The sequence below is a fragment of the Labrus mixtus genome, chromosome 2 (assembly GCF_963584025.1).
Source record: "Labrus mixtus chromosome 2, fLabMix1.1, whole genome shotgun sequence".
Classification (NCBI taxonomy): domain Eukaryota; kingdom Metazoa; phylum Chordata; class Actinopteri; order Labriformes; family Labridae; genus Labrus; species Labrus mixtus.
Window position 1 is genome coordinate 4,598,417 of NC_083613.1, and position 16,896 is coordinate 4,615,312.

Sequence of the window (16,896 nt, forward strand, 5' to 3'; positions counted from 1 at the left end):
ACTTATCCTCCTGTTTATTGGTGTCTTCATTGTTGCAGCCTGTTAAAAAACTCCATGTGGCACTCACACACACTTTATCAGACAAAAACATTAAAAGACAAACAAAGAAGAAGAGGTTCATGCTCCATTGTCGTGTCATGATGTAATCAGAAAGATCTTAACAGCTGGCTGTTTTTTTTTTTTTTAGAGGAGATACATTTGTGTCAGCCCAATAACTCTGTTTGAGTGTGATGTAAACAGATTCATGAGTTAATGTCTTCCTCTTCCTTCCTCTGCTGTATTTCTGATAGCGTAGCTGCACATTTCCTGCACCCTGATTTTAGATACAAATCACTGACCTGGATTAAGAGTCATTTCAGTGTTGAAAAAAAAACCTGGCCCCTTGCCAAGCTTGTTAATCTAAAGCCAACAACATTTTTAAAAACTAGCAACTAGCAGCTGCCAGCTTCTGCAAATGTGTTTGGTTTTTTGTAGTTGTGTGGGATCCAAGCTTAGCCCTTTGAACAGTCACACAACATGACAAGCTAATTTACCAGTCGATTCGGGCGGTAAACCAGCAACTCCCATAGTGTAGGAAGTTACTGTATGGGTGTTTTTGGTTTCAGATAAGTATCTTACTCTTGGTCTTTCTCTGCAGGGACCCTTTTTTTCTCTGTCGTCAAACAGACGACAGCATACCAATGGGAGATTACGTTGTCGCTGTTAAAGCTCGCTCTGCTCTGGACGCTGAGCGCAAACTACAGGGGCAACTCCAAATAAATCATTTACCCCTTGTGTTTTTTAGACACCAAAGTATGCAGACATAGGGCCTATGTTTAAAGGCTTTATATGCGCACCAGCATGAAACCAAAACATCTCGTGGTGCATTGTTGTGTTAGCATGCTAATGCTAGCGATCTTTATTATGCTCGTATCTTCACACTGCATGTAAATTTACCTGAAATGAGCGTGATCTAGAAACACAGTTAATCAGTGAGTACAGTATGTTATTCTTCTTTTCTCTAGTCCCTCAATTAAACAACTTTTATACGTGAGGGGAGGAGTCAGCTGGCCGTCCGGGCGATGTAAACAAAGTGAAGATAGGACTCTGAAAACTCTGAAAACATCACAAACAGTGGGACTCGGGTGTTACACCCATTGTAGACAGTCATGACTCACAGAGTTAATTTCAGAGGATATACTTGATTTATATTACATTTAAGTGTGAACAATCACATATAAAGAATTTAAAGGACAAGAACTCCCAACATAAGAACTGTAACTGTAATGCTGCTTTTATCAATGTTTCTATGACAACAGTGAATGAAACGTCGTCGTTGTAACAATACAACTCTTTGGAACGGGTAAAAAGAAGAACGCTCAGCTGAATCTGCAGCCCTCGTCATACTTTTAGATGAATATTTAGCTGTTCTGGATTAATGTCATCCCTCTTATAATGTTGTTTTAACGGCATTAGGCAGCTGTTTTCAGTGAAAAGCTCTTTATTAAACTTACTGTACACTACCTGCTCACTCTTCAGTGAAAAAAAACCACTAACCTGAGATTGAAGTCTCTTCTTTTTGAAGTTTCAGTTATCACAAGTTAAAAGGCCTAAAGGTCAGAGCCCAGCAAAAGGTCTCCATAAATGATGAATGTGCACCTGTGCAAACATGAAGCCGGACACGACTTTAAATAAACTGTCTGCTTATAAGTCTCTCATTGGACAACTTTAAAAAAAGATGGTACACAGGGCAGGCTTAAGAGGAGATCTGCGCTGATAAAAAACAGATGTTGCTCTCAGCGTTTAGCGTCAGGGGCCTGATGCCTTCACGTGATGGAAAAAAAACATGTTATGGTTATGAAGATACGGTTTCCTGGCGAGGGAGCAACAGTCAAGAGTGTGGAAACAGTCAGATGTTTGCTTGTTTTCCAACAGAGGCAGCTTCACTGCTTGTTTCTCGCAAATGATGTTACACAAACAAGCATGATTAACTTGATATCTGAGGAAATTGAATAATAGTGTGGCTCATGGTTCGCTGCACAGAGGAAATAAGTTCTGTGATTGTGCTGCCAGGTTGTGCGTGTACTGGTCCTCCTGTGATGCCAAATCTGAGTTCAAGAGTTTGTCACAGAGGAAAATGCAGCAGACAGTTCTGATGAAGAGCATATTTGTGAGGAGTGGAAATTGAGATTTTTATCTGATGGTCATTGTGGTGGTTTCAGCTTTTTTCCACCATGTCATTCAGTCTGATTCTAATTGTGCTTGTGTTTCTGACTCTGTTCTTTGTTTCTCTAATGTTTCTGTTTAGGTTCGTCCTGGTCTTCAGCTGCCTGGTCCTCTCTGTGTTCTCCACTATCCCCGCTCATCAGGACTTCTCCTCCTACTGTCTCCTCATCCTGGTAAGAAACTCAGCAACAATCAGCCAAAACGTCATAACACATCCTACAATTCTACAATTCACTTAGCAGACGCTTTTATCCAAAGCGACGTACATCAGAACAGCAATACGTGCACTTTTCATTAGTGAAACCTTTTTCACTACGACTTACTTCCCCTACCTTTCACTTTATGCCCTTTGCAAATTGCAAACCCAAAGCCAGCTCATGAACTGACTTTAACAATGTATCTCCAAAGACATGGGACAGAAGAAGAACAGTTTAAACTTTTAACACAAAACTGACTTCTGTTGACTTCTGCAAAATGTCCCCTGCAGTACATTTGAAGGAAAGGTAAAAAAATTAGGTAGGGACAACCAATCAAATGCAAAGAACACTAAGGAGGCTGTTCTTCACCTCTTCTTACTCTTTTTGTTAGAAGAATTCTAAATGACTCTTGTGCAGGCTTTTAACCACCCCCTTTAACCATCCCCTTGATCCCTACCTGTTGACCAGTTGTGATGTCAGCCTTGTTTTTGTTAGACACGCCCTTCACCTCCATGTTACCTGGCCAACAAACCAGCCCACCTTGCATGTGCCCTATTGGCTGATAAACATATATGTGGAGGCATTTGATTGGTTGTCCATACCTTTTTGATTTTTTTTACCTTTCCTTCAATTGTGTACCCACCCTATTTAAATGATGTTTGTTAATCTGTTTCTTGATGAAGGCCACGAGCCGAAACGCCTCAGTCTAAATTTTTAATAATGTTGATCTTCTTACTACAAGTGTTGCTGGAGCATTTTGACCTCTTCTAAGCCTTTAACTCTTCATGCACCTTGCAAGTTGGTGAAGTTTGTGCCAGAAAATCCTCTTTTTCTCCTTGCAGTACATTTGCAACATTCATATTATTGTAAGATAAAGTTTCATTTGCTCTGCATTTCTTTCTTATTCGGTCTCATCGGACGAATGCTGCACCTGAGGTCTTTGTAGTCGGTGAGGTTGCATAAAGAGAGAAATCACACTTACTTTCAAGTACTGTAAAGTAATATTAGTACAAATATTGTGCATGCTTTTAACTGATATACATATTACGTGTTTGTGCCTGTGTGTGTGCAAAAAATATCTCTGTTTATCCACTTTTGTATATTTTTCTATTATTTATTTATACAATTGTTATTATTATATTAATTGTACACTGTTTGCAATCAGTTTTAGTGTTATCAGCTGTTGATAACAGACAGCTGAGGTCAAATCTAAGATCATACATATAGATTTGTAATCAGTGCTGTGTTCCTTTAAATCAAATGTTAGAAAAGGAAAAAAATCTAGTTCTCTTCATTAATTTGATCACTCATCTTGAATATGATAAAATGTTTCTATGGTTACACATCATTGGAAATGTACTCATGTGATGTAATCACAATAGAAAATAGAATTTAAAGAAACTGAAGTTGTTAAAGGACCTTTAAGACCTAACATCTAAGGAGAGGGTTTTAATCAGTTTAGTCATTTCTGCATGAAGGAACCTGCGGGAAAAACACAATTTTGATGTACTTGCAACTAAACATAGACATTATTAGATACAGAAACATAATTAACTCTCCATTTTAATGACTTAGTAACTGCATTAATAATGTATAATTATTGTGTGAGGATGTATATGTGATAAATAATGTATAATGTCTCTGTTCAAATCACTTGTGTGTGTTTGGACAGGAGTTTGTGATGATTGTGGTGTTTGGGTTGGAGTACATCGTCCGTATCTGGTCGGCAGGATGCTGCTGTCGCTACAGAGGATGGCAAGGACGCCTCCGCTTTGCCCGGAAGCCTTTCTGCGTCATAGGTGAGTCGTCACCTATTTGACGAGTCTCTTTAATACTAAGGGAGAACCCATGAGGCCTGCGAGAAACAGACATTTGCTGATGCATTTTTCTTATTCTGAGCTGATGCTGCATTGTTTTCTCTTCTACGTGTGTGGCTTAACAACAGGTGGGAAATAGTTTTTGCCAAAGTAATCATTTATGTTTCTTAAGACTCCTCTCATTTGAAACTGGTGAAAAGAATAGCTGTATGGAAAAAAATATTTTTTTGGACTTATCTAAAAGAAATGTTCAATTATGAAAAACCAATGAAATACATTTTTCTTTTTATGTTGCATTTCATTTAGAAATGTCACTATCTTTACCGACCTAGAGTTTCTGTTTGGTCTGCAACGGTACTAAAAATGTTGTCATTACAATTTTAGAGCCCCCATACAAACAACTCAAATCAACTCACCTTTTTGCCTGTTTTGTAAACCTCTGCCTCCTGTGGCCAAAATCAGTATTACAACAACAAACACTATAAAATCAAACCTGCAAACACTTTTTATTCATCTGTTTTCTTAGACAAAAACAGTATGATAGTAAAATAATCTTTACAATCTTGTATGTATACATTTCTTTATAAATGATAAAGAAAATTAGAAAGATGATACTGACTTTTTTTAATCTGTTCTTAAATCATAAAAGAAATGATTAACCAAACAGTCTTTCCTCTCCTCCATGTTTTTGACCTCTCTTCTTCTCGCCCTCTAGTGGTCGGTCCTCTCTGTAAACACTGTTTCATGTCCTTACGGCGTCAGCACAGTACCACAGCACGCTAACTGACCAGAGTGTGCTGGTGTCATTTTCAGCTGTGGTCAGGGCTCATAAGAGCAGAGAGCATTTACGTAATGAGGTTGCATTAAGTGCTTTTATTCTTTCCACTGTTTAGACATGGGTTGGGATCAAATACAGCGGGATGTCGGTGGGAGGGAGAGCAGGGCTCGGAGGTCAGGCAGGGTGCTGCGAGCTGCCATCGTCACCGCTCCGTTGTTGGCACGGAGGGAAGAGAAATACAAAAAGTAGTAAGAGAGGCTGGATGTGATACGGGGGATAGAAAGAAGGGTGATGATGCTAAGAAGTGAGGACATTAAGAGACAGGAATATGCATGTGTGGCTATGTGCAGACTGGTGTCATGGGAAGTTTGACTCTTTTGAATATGTTTTACTTCAGTTAGATCCTCCTGTCGTTCACTATTAATAATCATTCACAGGCCCGCTAAATACAACACACAGTTTTTTAATGGCTCTGCCAGTCTCATGTCTGCTGTGTGCATTGATTCGGACTGTGGAGTCATAGTGGAAGCATTAAGGAAGCCTATGTTGAATTATTAACTAAAGATTAATGGAGAGGGGGTGGGATTAGATAAATTCACAGTTCTTCCCACTCCTTTTCGAACATGTACCTACATATTTCTGTTGTATTTTGCACTATTATTTTGTGGGTTTGTTTGTTTTGTTAAGCTTTTTGTCGAAATAAAAACTTCAGTCAGTCAGTCAATCAATACAGAGTGACTTTAATATTTATTTCAACAACCCCAAAGATGCAAATATCAAAGAAATCCGGCATGTCCTGGACACATTTTAACTATAACTTAGGCACACTTGCTGACAACTACTGAAAAATCAAAATGGAGGTAATCAGAAAATGCTTCAGCAATGAAAACACCTGTGCATTGTTCAGCCAGGCCTGCCTTCACTTCCTATCAATTACCTTGTTGATTTTTTCAATCCATCAGACAGCTGAAGGTACTGTACCCTTATAACAGCAACCCCAACACAAATTAATATTATATCCCAGCTTCCACTTCATTTAATTTATTTTGATGTCACCTGACAGTTGTTTTTACAGTGCAGTTCAACAAGTCAATCATATGAGTGTAGATCAGAGGTGTGGAAAGTATTGACATTCATTACTCAGGTAGAAGTATAGATACTAGGGTTTAAAAAGACTTCTGTAGAAGTTGAAGTATCAACTCAAGTTTTTTACTCAAAGTGTAAAAGTTTCAAAACTACTTCAAGTATAAAAGTAAAAGTAATGTAAGGGGAAAAAATGTCATTAAGGACAAAAGCTTAGGCTGAGCCACAGCGTGTAGGAATGATATATTTTTATACCTCTCATCCAACCACAATCAAATTCACTCTATCTGGATGGCGCGATTTATCTGGATAGGTTGTTTTTTTTTTGTGTTTTTTTGAACGATGACAAGCCGGAATGAAATAGGAGTAACGAGGCTATTTTTAAAATGTAAGGAGTAGAAAGTACAGATAATTGTGTGAAAATGTAAGAAGTAGAAGTAAAAAGTCAGCTGAAAAATAATTACTCCAGTAAAGTATAGATACCCAAAATTTCTACTTAAGTAAGGTAACGAAGTATTTGTACTTAGTTACTTGACACCTCTGGTGTAGATACATCTATTTGACCCTAAGATGACCTCCTCCACTCCTGAAGAAGCTCTACTCTGCTGCGGGTCATTTATGTATTTTTCATGCCACTGCTGACTTCTACCCTCCTCCCCCTCCCCAGTATGGGTCAACTGGTCCATGGTTGGGAACAGGAGCCATTAGCAACATCTTGGTCAGCATTTTTCTCTCTTTTAAAGAAGTGGGTTCGGCAGAAGGACAGCAGTGAAAGTGGTGGTTAATTATGAGGGAAAAGCTCCTGCACAGAGGGAACTAAATAAGGCTAGAGTTTCACATGGTGCGTCACTGAGGTGAAGATCTGTTTGAGCGAGGAGTGAGGGGGGGGAAAGAGGAGAACGCTTGTTATTTATGTAGTCAACGTAGCTTGTTACTTTGTGGGTTCAATGTTATTCATTTGTTTTGTGTGGTTTCAGTGTCGACTTCCTTCAGACGGTCTTAACGGCCGCCTGTGCCTTTGTTTGTTGATATTTTGTGTACGTGTCGGTCATGATTTTGCGGCATAAACAGTAATATAGTTGGCCATGCAGCACTTATATGTGCTCATTGGAAAGTAAATGATAAACCCACAGACTGTTAGCATCTCAGTGACATACAGTCCAGAGATCTTGATTATTTCACATCGATTGTGTGGAAATAAATATCCTTCACGCGGTGTAGTGCTCCAGCCAATAACTTCTTCCCACTGTTCTGTGTGTGTGTTTAGCAGATCGATGTGTGAGCCAGGAGGCTTATACAAACACAAAGAGTAGATAGGAGAGTAAACTCGACATTATTGTACAGCGGACGCCCATGGCACATTATGTCAGTAAAATGGATCACTTTGTTGAAAGTGAAGTGACAACAGTGAGTTGATGTTATTGCAGCAACATGAAGCAGAGACAGAGATGATCCATCTAGCCAATCATTGAAAGACATAATGAAATAAATATTAGTAAGATGCTTTTGTGTCAGCCTCACTTGACTACTGTAAAGCCCTTTAAGTTCATGTTAGCAGCTGGTCCAGAAAGCTGCGGGTTTATTTGTTTTATTTTATTTGGAAAACACAAACATAGCATATTTCTCGTCTGTCCTGCCAATCCTTACTGGCTCCCTGTCTGCTCAAGTTCTCGGCTGAGATTAAAGAAGTTTTAAAAAAAAAAAAAAAAAAGAATTGTGCTGCATTCGAGAAACTACACAAACACTCTCTCCAATCTGAAACATGCACGCACTTCAGGATAAATGAAGGCACATCACACACGGTGAAGGACACTGTTTAAATGATCATAGGATCGATAAATAAAAATGCATGAGCTCATCTGGATCTTATCGGGAAACAGATGTAAACAAATGGACGCCGATCTGTAAAAGTGATGCTTTGAAGTGAAAACAAAACAAAGATCGAAAGCAGATTGTGTGGTGATAAGAACCTTTTTAAATCTCTCTTATAGGATTTCTAAAGGAAAACGGTTTCCTGACTTATTAAACTGAATGTCAATCACATTGTTCCACAGCAGCTAACGTTGAGGGCAGTAGACGTTAAAACATTTTTGGCATTTTTATAACCAGTTGTTTTGTAAAGAGGGCACAGAAGACATTTTGTCATCTTTTAATCATATTCTTTGAGTTTATTATTTATGTTTGAACTTGTTCAAAGTAAACACAAGATGTTAAATTGCTTATAAATGTCAAAGTATGAAATGAAAGATTTATGGCTTTCAGTCTTGATTTTTCAAATACGTCATCCCAGTGAAGTGGAGGTTGGATCCGGTTATCACTTCAGAAAGGAAATGAATCAGGAAACACTGTTCTGATTGAATTGACTGACTTACTGTCTGATGTTCATTTCTAATGATCCAGTCTAAACATGATGCATCGTATTGATTCTGTACAAGATAACGCTGAGGAAACTTTGTACATAATGTTTCCTGGAGATTTGATCTTCAGATCTAATCGATAATCTCTGTCAGGAAACTAAGTGTTTTACTCACATTATTTCTATACTCTTTGGTGTGTTTTGGAAAATAAGTTCAATTTGTTTATGACTTACATGTGTGTGTGTTTTTTTCAGCAATGCATACATTTAGAAATAAAATAAGTCTTGTGTACATGATGATGACCAGATTGATTGTAGGTGGTAGAAATTTAAATATACTTCAAAATAAAACAATAAAACTACATGAAGCTGTAGAGGTTCATTGTTTGTAATGTGATCAAACATGACAGTCATGCAAACCTTCTGCGCTGTTCTTTCTATGTGTTGTACTTCACAAGTGTTAACATAAATAAACAGCCAAACTCCTTTTCAAGAGCCAGGAAGTGAGCGTGCTTGGTCCTTTAATTACTTCTTCAAAGTAGACAAGATGACAATGAATCGGAGTGAAACTAGAAAAGAAAATACAAGCTGCGTTTAGTAGTTGGCTATGAAACAATAGTAGAGTGTAAATCTACATTAAACTCCTATAAACTTAGAATAAATGTACATAAAATGTATCAATATAGACTATCAAACATGTAAACAACAACTTAGACTTACAGCCATTGCTTTCTGAAGGATTCACACCAAGGAGGACTTTGGATTCAACATGGAAACCACCATGCTCCTTCTCTGTTTACACACTTTCTACTTCCTGTTTCCTGCTTCCTGTGTCTTCACAGATTTCAAAATAAAGGAACAATAACCTTTTATTCAAATGACAATTAAACTTTGTCCTTTAACATATAAAACACATCAAGGGCATTCAGTATTCAGTATTTTATGTGCAGAGATTATGAATATTAGTCAGTGATGATTTCTGTGTCTCTGCGTTCCAGACATCATCGTTCTGATAGCGTCGGTTGCCGTGGTGTCAGCTGGTAGCCAGGGCAACATATTCGCCACCTCAGTCCTGCGGAGCCTTCGTTTCCTGCAGATCCTCCGCATGGTGCGGATGGATCGTAGAGGAGGAACCTGGAAGCTGCTGGGCTCGGTGGTCTACGCACACAGCAAGGTGGGATAACACAGATGGTAGTTAAACACATGCTACAGAAAATGTGAGTTTGGAACTGATGAACCTTCTCGGTGATGCTTTGCAAAACATGAGGTTGAAACTTTTTGACCTTGAGATGTGCTGTTCTGTTTCATGATGCTGTAACAAAAATCTATTGTGATATGCTTTGTACGGTGTAAAATGAATTGGTAAGGAGGACCTACAATGGGGCTGCCAGTGGCTGTGTTTGCCTGCAGCCAATTTATTTAAATTTTAATTGTTTTTGAATTAAGTGTTTTGTTTTGTTTTAATTAATGCTTTGTGAAAGGGTGGCAGATATTATAAGATTAGACTTCTTTCTGCTCCTTTTCATTCAAAATTTGAGAGTTTATGTGTGTTTGTTTTTCTTAACTTTATTGTTTGTTTGAATGAAATAAAATTTACAAATATATAATTTTAAAAAACCTTCAGTGTAACGTCCAGATTTTCTGCACAACAAAGCTGTTCTGTACAGTTTGTGGTTTTAACAGGGAGCACAAAAAGTCACGCAAACTAAACTGTCCTCACAGGAGCTTTAAATGGACGCTAATAATTGGATCAAATTTGTGAAGCTTAAGAAAAAAAATATATCTGCTGACTTTAAAAAGCCTCTTAATGTTTTACAAAAAGCTCCATCTCTGTTTAAAGTACGCTATGTAAGCAGACTGATTAGGAGTTAGATCCATCGTGTAGGGTTTGTCAGCTAAGGTCATTGAAACTACATAATTTCATCCAGGTTATGGTTTCACTACCTTATCCAGAAAGTGTTCAAACGAATCGATGTTTGAAGATGAGAACATGCACACTCTGTGTCAGGCATCACTCCAAATGCTGTGATTTTAAGGACTCCCAAAACTTAAGCCCTGATGCCGTATTATCTCATTCCATTGTTGTAATGACTTCCTTTTTGAAAATAACTGTTAGGTGGGGGTTGTTTCTATAGTAGATGAACAATGATGAAATCGTGAAACAGACTGTGGATCATCTTAGATTTATTCAGCCGTGTTCAGACAACATAGAAACACAACACACATCGCTGACCAATGCTGACCAAGATCTCACAATCATTGACAATCATTGGCAGAATCTTCATCTTCACAGTGTTGCTTATATTCTACTAGAAGGTACAGCCCACAAATTCCTGGCTGCTTCGGTTCATCTCTAAAAGGCTAGAAAGAAGACATCAGCTTGACTCTTAAATATCAGACATATACATTTCTTCAGTCTCAGAGTCACATTTCCTTTTCTGCTCACAACAGACACTTCAATCCAAATATAACTCTGCTGCTATGAGGTCTCTAACACATATGTATTACAGCTTCACAAACCTAAAAGAAGAATTACTCTGAGATGGTTGACACAATTTAAAGATATATCCACAAAATTATCAAGATGAATGAATTCATGAAAATACGAACTATCAATAACCATCCTCAACCTGACCTTAGCTTGAAGCTTTACATACACAAAATGTCCTGATCCCAGCCTAAAACCGGATACGTGTTCTTATTGACATTTCATGTTTTAACATGTGCTTTGGAACCAGAATCTCATGCTACGCCTGCTGCAGGTGGCATTTATGAGAAGAAAATGATGGGAAGTGCTTGTCTGGTAACCTTTAACTCTCACTCTGAGTAGTAAAAAGCAAAAGGGACTTCACCTGTAGTGTAGGCGAGAAAAGGTGATTGAAGCAGATTTAAAACAAAGACTCAATATAAGGTCACCCCTTAAATCCATTTCCATCACCTGGTCAGTCTATTTCATGAACGTTTTGTCCTCAATCTTTATAGAAAAGCAGATTAAGGTTGATGGACAGTGAATATTCTTATTCTTAAGTGGTTTTGCGTTAAACAAATTCTCTTGATTACAGTCTGACAGTTTCTTTTATCCTCTCTCTGCAGGAGCTTGTAACAGCCTGGTACATTGGATTTTTGGTTCTCATCTTCTCTTCTTTCCTCGTCTACCTTGTGGAAAACAAGTTCAACAAGGAATTTGCCACCTACGCTGATGCCCTGTGGTGGGGCACGGTAAGTTTAGGGGGGGATATACAGTAAATCTGTGCATTGGGCTACAAAAGACTCAACAAAAACTATACATGGTGTAGACGTTGAAAAAACGGTCGGGTTGTGAAGATGTCTATGAGAACATAAACCTACTTCAAAATGTTCTTTTACTTCATTCTATGTCTATACTATCACATTGCTAGTCTTCGGTCTTCTGCACCACAGTATGATGTTCATTTTGTAAATGAGGTGTAATAGAGGATGAAACATGATGAAGTAGGTCGTGAATAAGAGCATGGATACCTGGGATTGACAGGTTGCTATAAGACACCCTGAGGAGTAAAACATTAGTTCACAATGATGAGTTGAGGTCACAGGGGCTAAGTCCATTTCTTATGAACAATCTATGGTAAAAAAAAAAAATCATAATGTCCATGATTGAACTGCTTGATATTTTATTCCATTCACCCAGACTTTAAAATCTGGAGCTGTTTGGCTTCTTGTTTTCTCGTTTCTTTGGAACAGAAAAACACAAACTTACACTTCTTTGCATCAGATAAAGATTTCCACCTGTCTGCACGCCTGCAGTGCTCCCTCTTCTCATCTGCATTAAATATGAAAATCTGAGTCTTCATTGGTTTGTTTATTGCCTCGGATCTTTGACAGCTCCTCCATAAACATTAGGTTCCATTAAACACCGTTTTCATAGCGGCTAAAGAGAAAAATCATCATGTTACCAAACTGGCTGTTTCATCAATGTGCTTCAAACCAAGGCCACAGACTCGCTGCTGTGAAGCCTTGACAGAGGTCTAATCCTCCAGATAAGATTGCACTGCCTGAAGGCATCTTTTCAAAGCATGCCTCTATGTGGCTCAACTCAGTGAAGTTCTGCACACTGAAGACACTTTTACTGAAGTTGGTCAAATGAAATGAATACTGAGTTCTGAAATCTGTAACCGGTTGATCAAATTAACCCTCTTAATGTTACTTACTTTTTGTCTTACATAACTAGTTTTATTGATTTATAATGTTTTCGTCGTGACCCCTGATGGAGCTTTATAAGACTGATTTAAAACAAGGATTATTAATATATTTAAAACAAGATCTTTTTTTCCACAGATCACCCTGACAACTATTGGCTACGGGGACAAAACACCAAAGACATGGACAGGACGGATGCTGTCTGCAGGGTTCGCTCTCCTGGGCATCTCCTTCTTTGCCTTGCCAGCTGTAAGTCTGATTTTTAGTAATATAATCATTTTCTCTTTTTAATTGTCAGAGAGCGAGCAGATGTTTCAGTGTCATTCTGACACATCGCTGTGTGAAGCGCTGTTTTGCTGATGCCAAGTTATTTAGCCTACAATTCAAGAGCAGAGAGATGAAGTTTAACAAAATGTTGTTACACACCTGTGAGGACTACGCAGAATGAATATTAACTACTTTCTTCCCCTGCACTTCTAATGTGCAGACCTTTTGATACGTAGGTTGAAATGACTGAGAATATGTCACACTTTAACCAAAGCAACGCAAGCTCACATGCAGTAAAGCAAGTTTCTAATTCTAACACATTAAATCACAGATTTTTATTTTTATATGTTGTTGTTTTTTTGGGCTTTTTGTGCCTTTAATGTAGAGATAGGACAGTGCATAGAGTTGGAAATCAGGGAGAGAGAGAGTGGGGAATGACATGCAGGAAAGGAGCCACAGGCTGGATTCGAACCTGGGGTGTGCGCACTAACCACTGCGCCACCAGCGCCCCCTATATGTTGTTTTTGTATGAAATAATCAAATGGGATAGTAGGTACCGTATTACTTTTTTAGCTGGTGTTTTTCACATCTAGAATAGCTTCTTCTCAGTTATGACATATGAAGCTAAACTTTAAAAAATACAAGATCCAAGATTCCCCCGACTTATTATAACAAAATAATTTAAAAAAAGCTTATTATAGCAAAAATATATTTTTTTAAATCTCAAGCTATACACACAGGAAATAAAAACAAATACATCAGATTGAAAAAATGCATCACCAGAATTCATTTTCTCAGTCGCCTTTAGGGCTTACATAATCTCCCTGCTAAATAATAAACATATTAAATACCTTTTCAGTTTTCTTTGAGTTATAATGAAGATCTTCAGTGTTGTAGCAGCCTTCAGCATCACAATGATACTCTAGAGTTGTTGGTGTACGTATGCATCCAGTGTTTATTTCTCTTGATATCCTACCAGGGTATTCTGGGCTCAGGTTTTGCCCTGAAGGTCCAGGAGCAGCACAGACAGAAGCACTTTGAGAAACGGAGAAACCCAGCAGCCTACCTCATCCAGGTAAGACCAGCAGTCTGTTCTCTCGACGTGCTCGGGCTTCAAAATGAGAAACTTTATTGCTTTGCTTTTGTTCAAACAATAATCCTCAACATGGACATGAAGTGGTTGTCTGCTTAATATACAGTTGTTAAAAAAAAGCCTTTAATGAATTTATAATTCTCCAGTTTCTCCTTCTCCTCCATGGACTCTTTAAATCCTTGAATCTACCTGAAAAGAAGCACATAGCCTGTTAGCTTCACTGTGTCCTGCCCTGTGCCCCCCTCAACCTCCCTCTGCAGATTAGCGCTCTAATTTGTAGGATTTCTTTGGGCCTCTTCCACAAATTTTAAATTTAGAAAAAAGTTTAGAAAAGTCATTCCTACCCCCCCCCCCCCCCCCATATCTTGTCTGCTCCACACATTCCCTTCTTTCCAGCCTGACGTCACACATGTCCACATTGTGTTCCTCACCCTGTCCTCCTCGTCTATTTCTACGTTCACTTCCCCTTTTCTCCTCTCCTCCTCTCAACTGCTTTCCTCCCTCCTTTTCTTTTCTAATGTCCCCGTCTCCTTTGTGTCCTCACCTGCACTCCCTCCTGTCTTCTCCTCTTCTTCATCCTGTGCATCCTCCATGTTGTACTGTACCAGGCCGCGTGGCGTTATTACTCCACCGACAGCGCCAGGCCCTACCTGGACGCCACGTGGCGGCACTATGAGAGCCTCCTGCCTCCCCACAGGCATGTATCTATGCCTGACCTTCGGCCAACCACAGACGTGTGACACACATGTTTTTGGTTTCACTAATCAGATTTTTCAATTTGTTTCCTTTTTGTTTTTACTCTCCTCATCTTCTTCTTCATTTTCCTTCTGACTCCCTACTATACCTTTTTTTATTTATTCTTCCCTTATTAATTTGTTTATTTATTTTTGGGATGGGGGGTTACCATCTTTATACTTTCTTTTCCTCTTCCTGGTTTTGTGTATTCTGCATGCAGTGTGTTTGGCGTAGTTATGCGGCTGATGAGAACTCGGTTTCCATTGCTACCTGGAAGCCTCACTTGAAGGCGTTGCATACCTGCAGCCCTACAAAGTAGGTACAACTATGGCAGCTGTAGCTGTATACAGTTACTCTGCCACTCTATCTTCCTGTATTTCAGTAATGTACATTTTATTTCTTTAACTGAGTCGTAATGTCTCCTTTGTCTTATTGTTATAATAGTTTGTTTTTTTAATAAGTGTAATAAAGTCCGTCTTTTTTTTATAAAAAATGGAATCACAACCATTCAAACGACATGACATTTCCACGCTCCTTTATTCTCCACATGAAATAACAAAAGAAACACACAGGTTAAAAACAGTTTTTCCCCTGCTGTAATAATCTCAGGGAACATTACTCTCCACGTTGAGACTGACTTGACAGCTCAATGGTTCAAGGTCTTTCACTGCAGTCATTTTGACAATTTCATTATTCACTCTTTTTAGGCATTTATAGTCATGATGGAAATTTTGGGCCTCCATTAGCCGATCAGGATTTTTGATTTGCAGCACTTCACTCCGCTGAAACAGAGCCCTCAGTGGACCGATGCCCTGAGCCATTCACTCACTTAAACTGGTAGAAATAAAGTAGTTCACTGGTAAGCCTGTTTCTCTGATTCTCCTCTTTCTTAAAGAGTAGTAGAGACTTCCAGCTGAGCTGCTGATAGCTTATCACACACACACACACACACACACACACACACACACACACACACACACACACACACACACACACACACAAATCGCGCTGATCCCCCAGTTAAGCACTTATATTGGCTTGTTAAACCTCACCACTTGTGTGAAAGTCAGTAATCATCAGTCAGAGATCTGAAATACACTGTAAGCATATACTGCACAGTCCTACAGTTAGAATGAACAGATCTCCAGTCACTCAGACAAATCCTGTTGCAAGCGCTTCATTAGTTTGCCTTGTTAGTCTGCATCGACCTGCATGTTTCTATTTGTTTAAGTCCATTTACCCTAGAATGCTTGTTATTAATGGATAAGTTAAAACACTGTTTTATTATTGAAACAGCTGGTGACAAAGGCCTTAAAGGGTAATACTGACGCTACCAGACCTGGACCTTTTATTTCACCTGTATTTGTATCAAATGACTTGTAAGGCAACAAAAAAGTTGAGAAATGTCTTTACACAACGTCAAACAGTCTGTAATGGCTGAAACATTATTCTTGGAAGGACATTTCTTGTTGAATAGAGGATGACCTTTTTGTCTAAGAGTAAGGTGATTTTAACTCTCTTAAAAAAAAACAGCTCCATTGACTAAAACGTTGATTTATCCATACAGACAAAGGTTGCTTTTTGTGTACCTTTGCCTCCAATGTTTGTTTGTTGTTGTATTTTAGGATTTTGATGGTTACTTAAATATTGTGTTTTGACCCAATGAACACCAAAGTCACACAAACAAACGTATCCAAGCAGTCAAAGGTAGACCAGAAACTCCTGTTTTGCAAAGTAAAAAATTAATGTTAATGACTTCTGGTGTTTTTTTTTCAAGAGAATAATTAACAAAAAGGGAAATATCTGTATGGATTACTTCTTTAATATTTTAAACCAATAGAATGCCAATCTGAGCCAGGCAGTGCAAAAAAAAGCACTTTTAGTGGTCATGTTTGTCATAGACATTTGGCCCAAAATGTTACTGTAGCCATTAAATCACAGCCAATTTGCAGCTGCTGGCTGATGTAATGTAGAACCCAAATATGTAAAAAAAATCGCTGTGATCTGAATTAATTCTTGTCGGTCCTAAATATTGATTGTAAATTCAATTACAATGCAAATTTATTTAAAATGTCTGCACTGCATATTTTCATAACAGTCATTTTAATTTTACCATCACATCAGCTTTAAAGAGTATATTAAAGATCGTAGAGATGATACGTTATGGTGAAATGGATTCAGATTATAAA

General features: G+C 38.4%; 1 protein-coding gene across 5 annotated transcripts in view; it reads left to right on the forward strand.

The window, feature by feature from the left end:
• Window positions 1-16,896, forward strand: part of kcnq5b (potassium voltage-gated channel, KQT-like subfamily, member 5b) — a 127,286-nt gene that overhangs the window by 94,177 nt on the left and 16,213 nt on the right. For all 5 annotated transcript variants that reach the window (XM_061048136.1, XM_061048151.1, XM_061048159.1 and 2 more), the window contains exons 2-8: window positions 2,288-2,378; window positions 4,075-4,201; window positions 9,435-9,610; window positions 11,530-11,655; window positions 12,751-12,861; window positions 13,859-13,954; window positions 14,928-15,022. In XM_061048136.1, coding sequence (XP_060904119.1) covers window positions 2,288-2,378; window positions 4,075-4,201; window positions 9,435-9,610; window positions 11,530-11,655; window positions 12,751-12,861; window positions 13,859-13,954; window positions 14,928-15,022 — 822 coding nt within the window. The remainder of the gene's footprint in view (window positions 1-2,287; window positions 2,379-4,074; window positions 4,202-9,434; window positions 9,611-11,529; window positions 11,656-12,750; window positions 12,862-13,858; window positions 13,955-14,927; window positions 15,023-16,896) is intronic.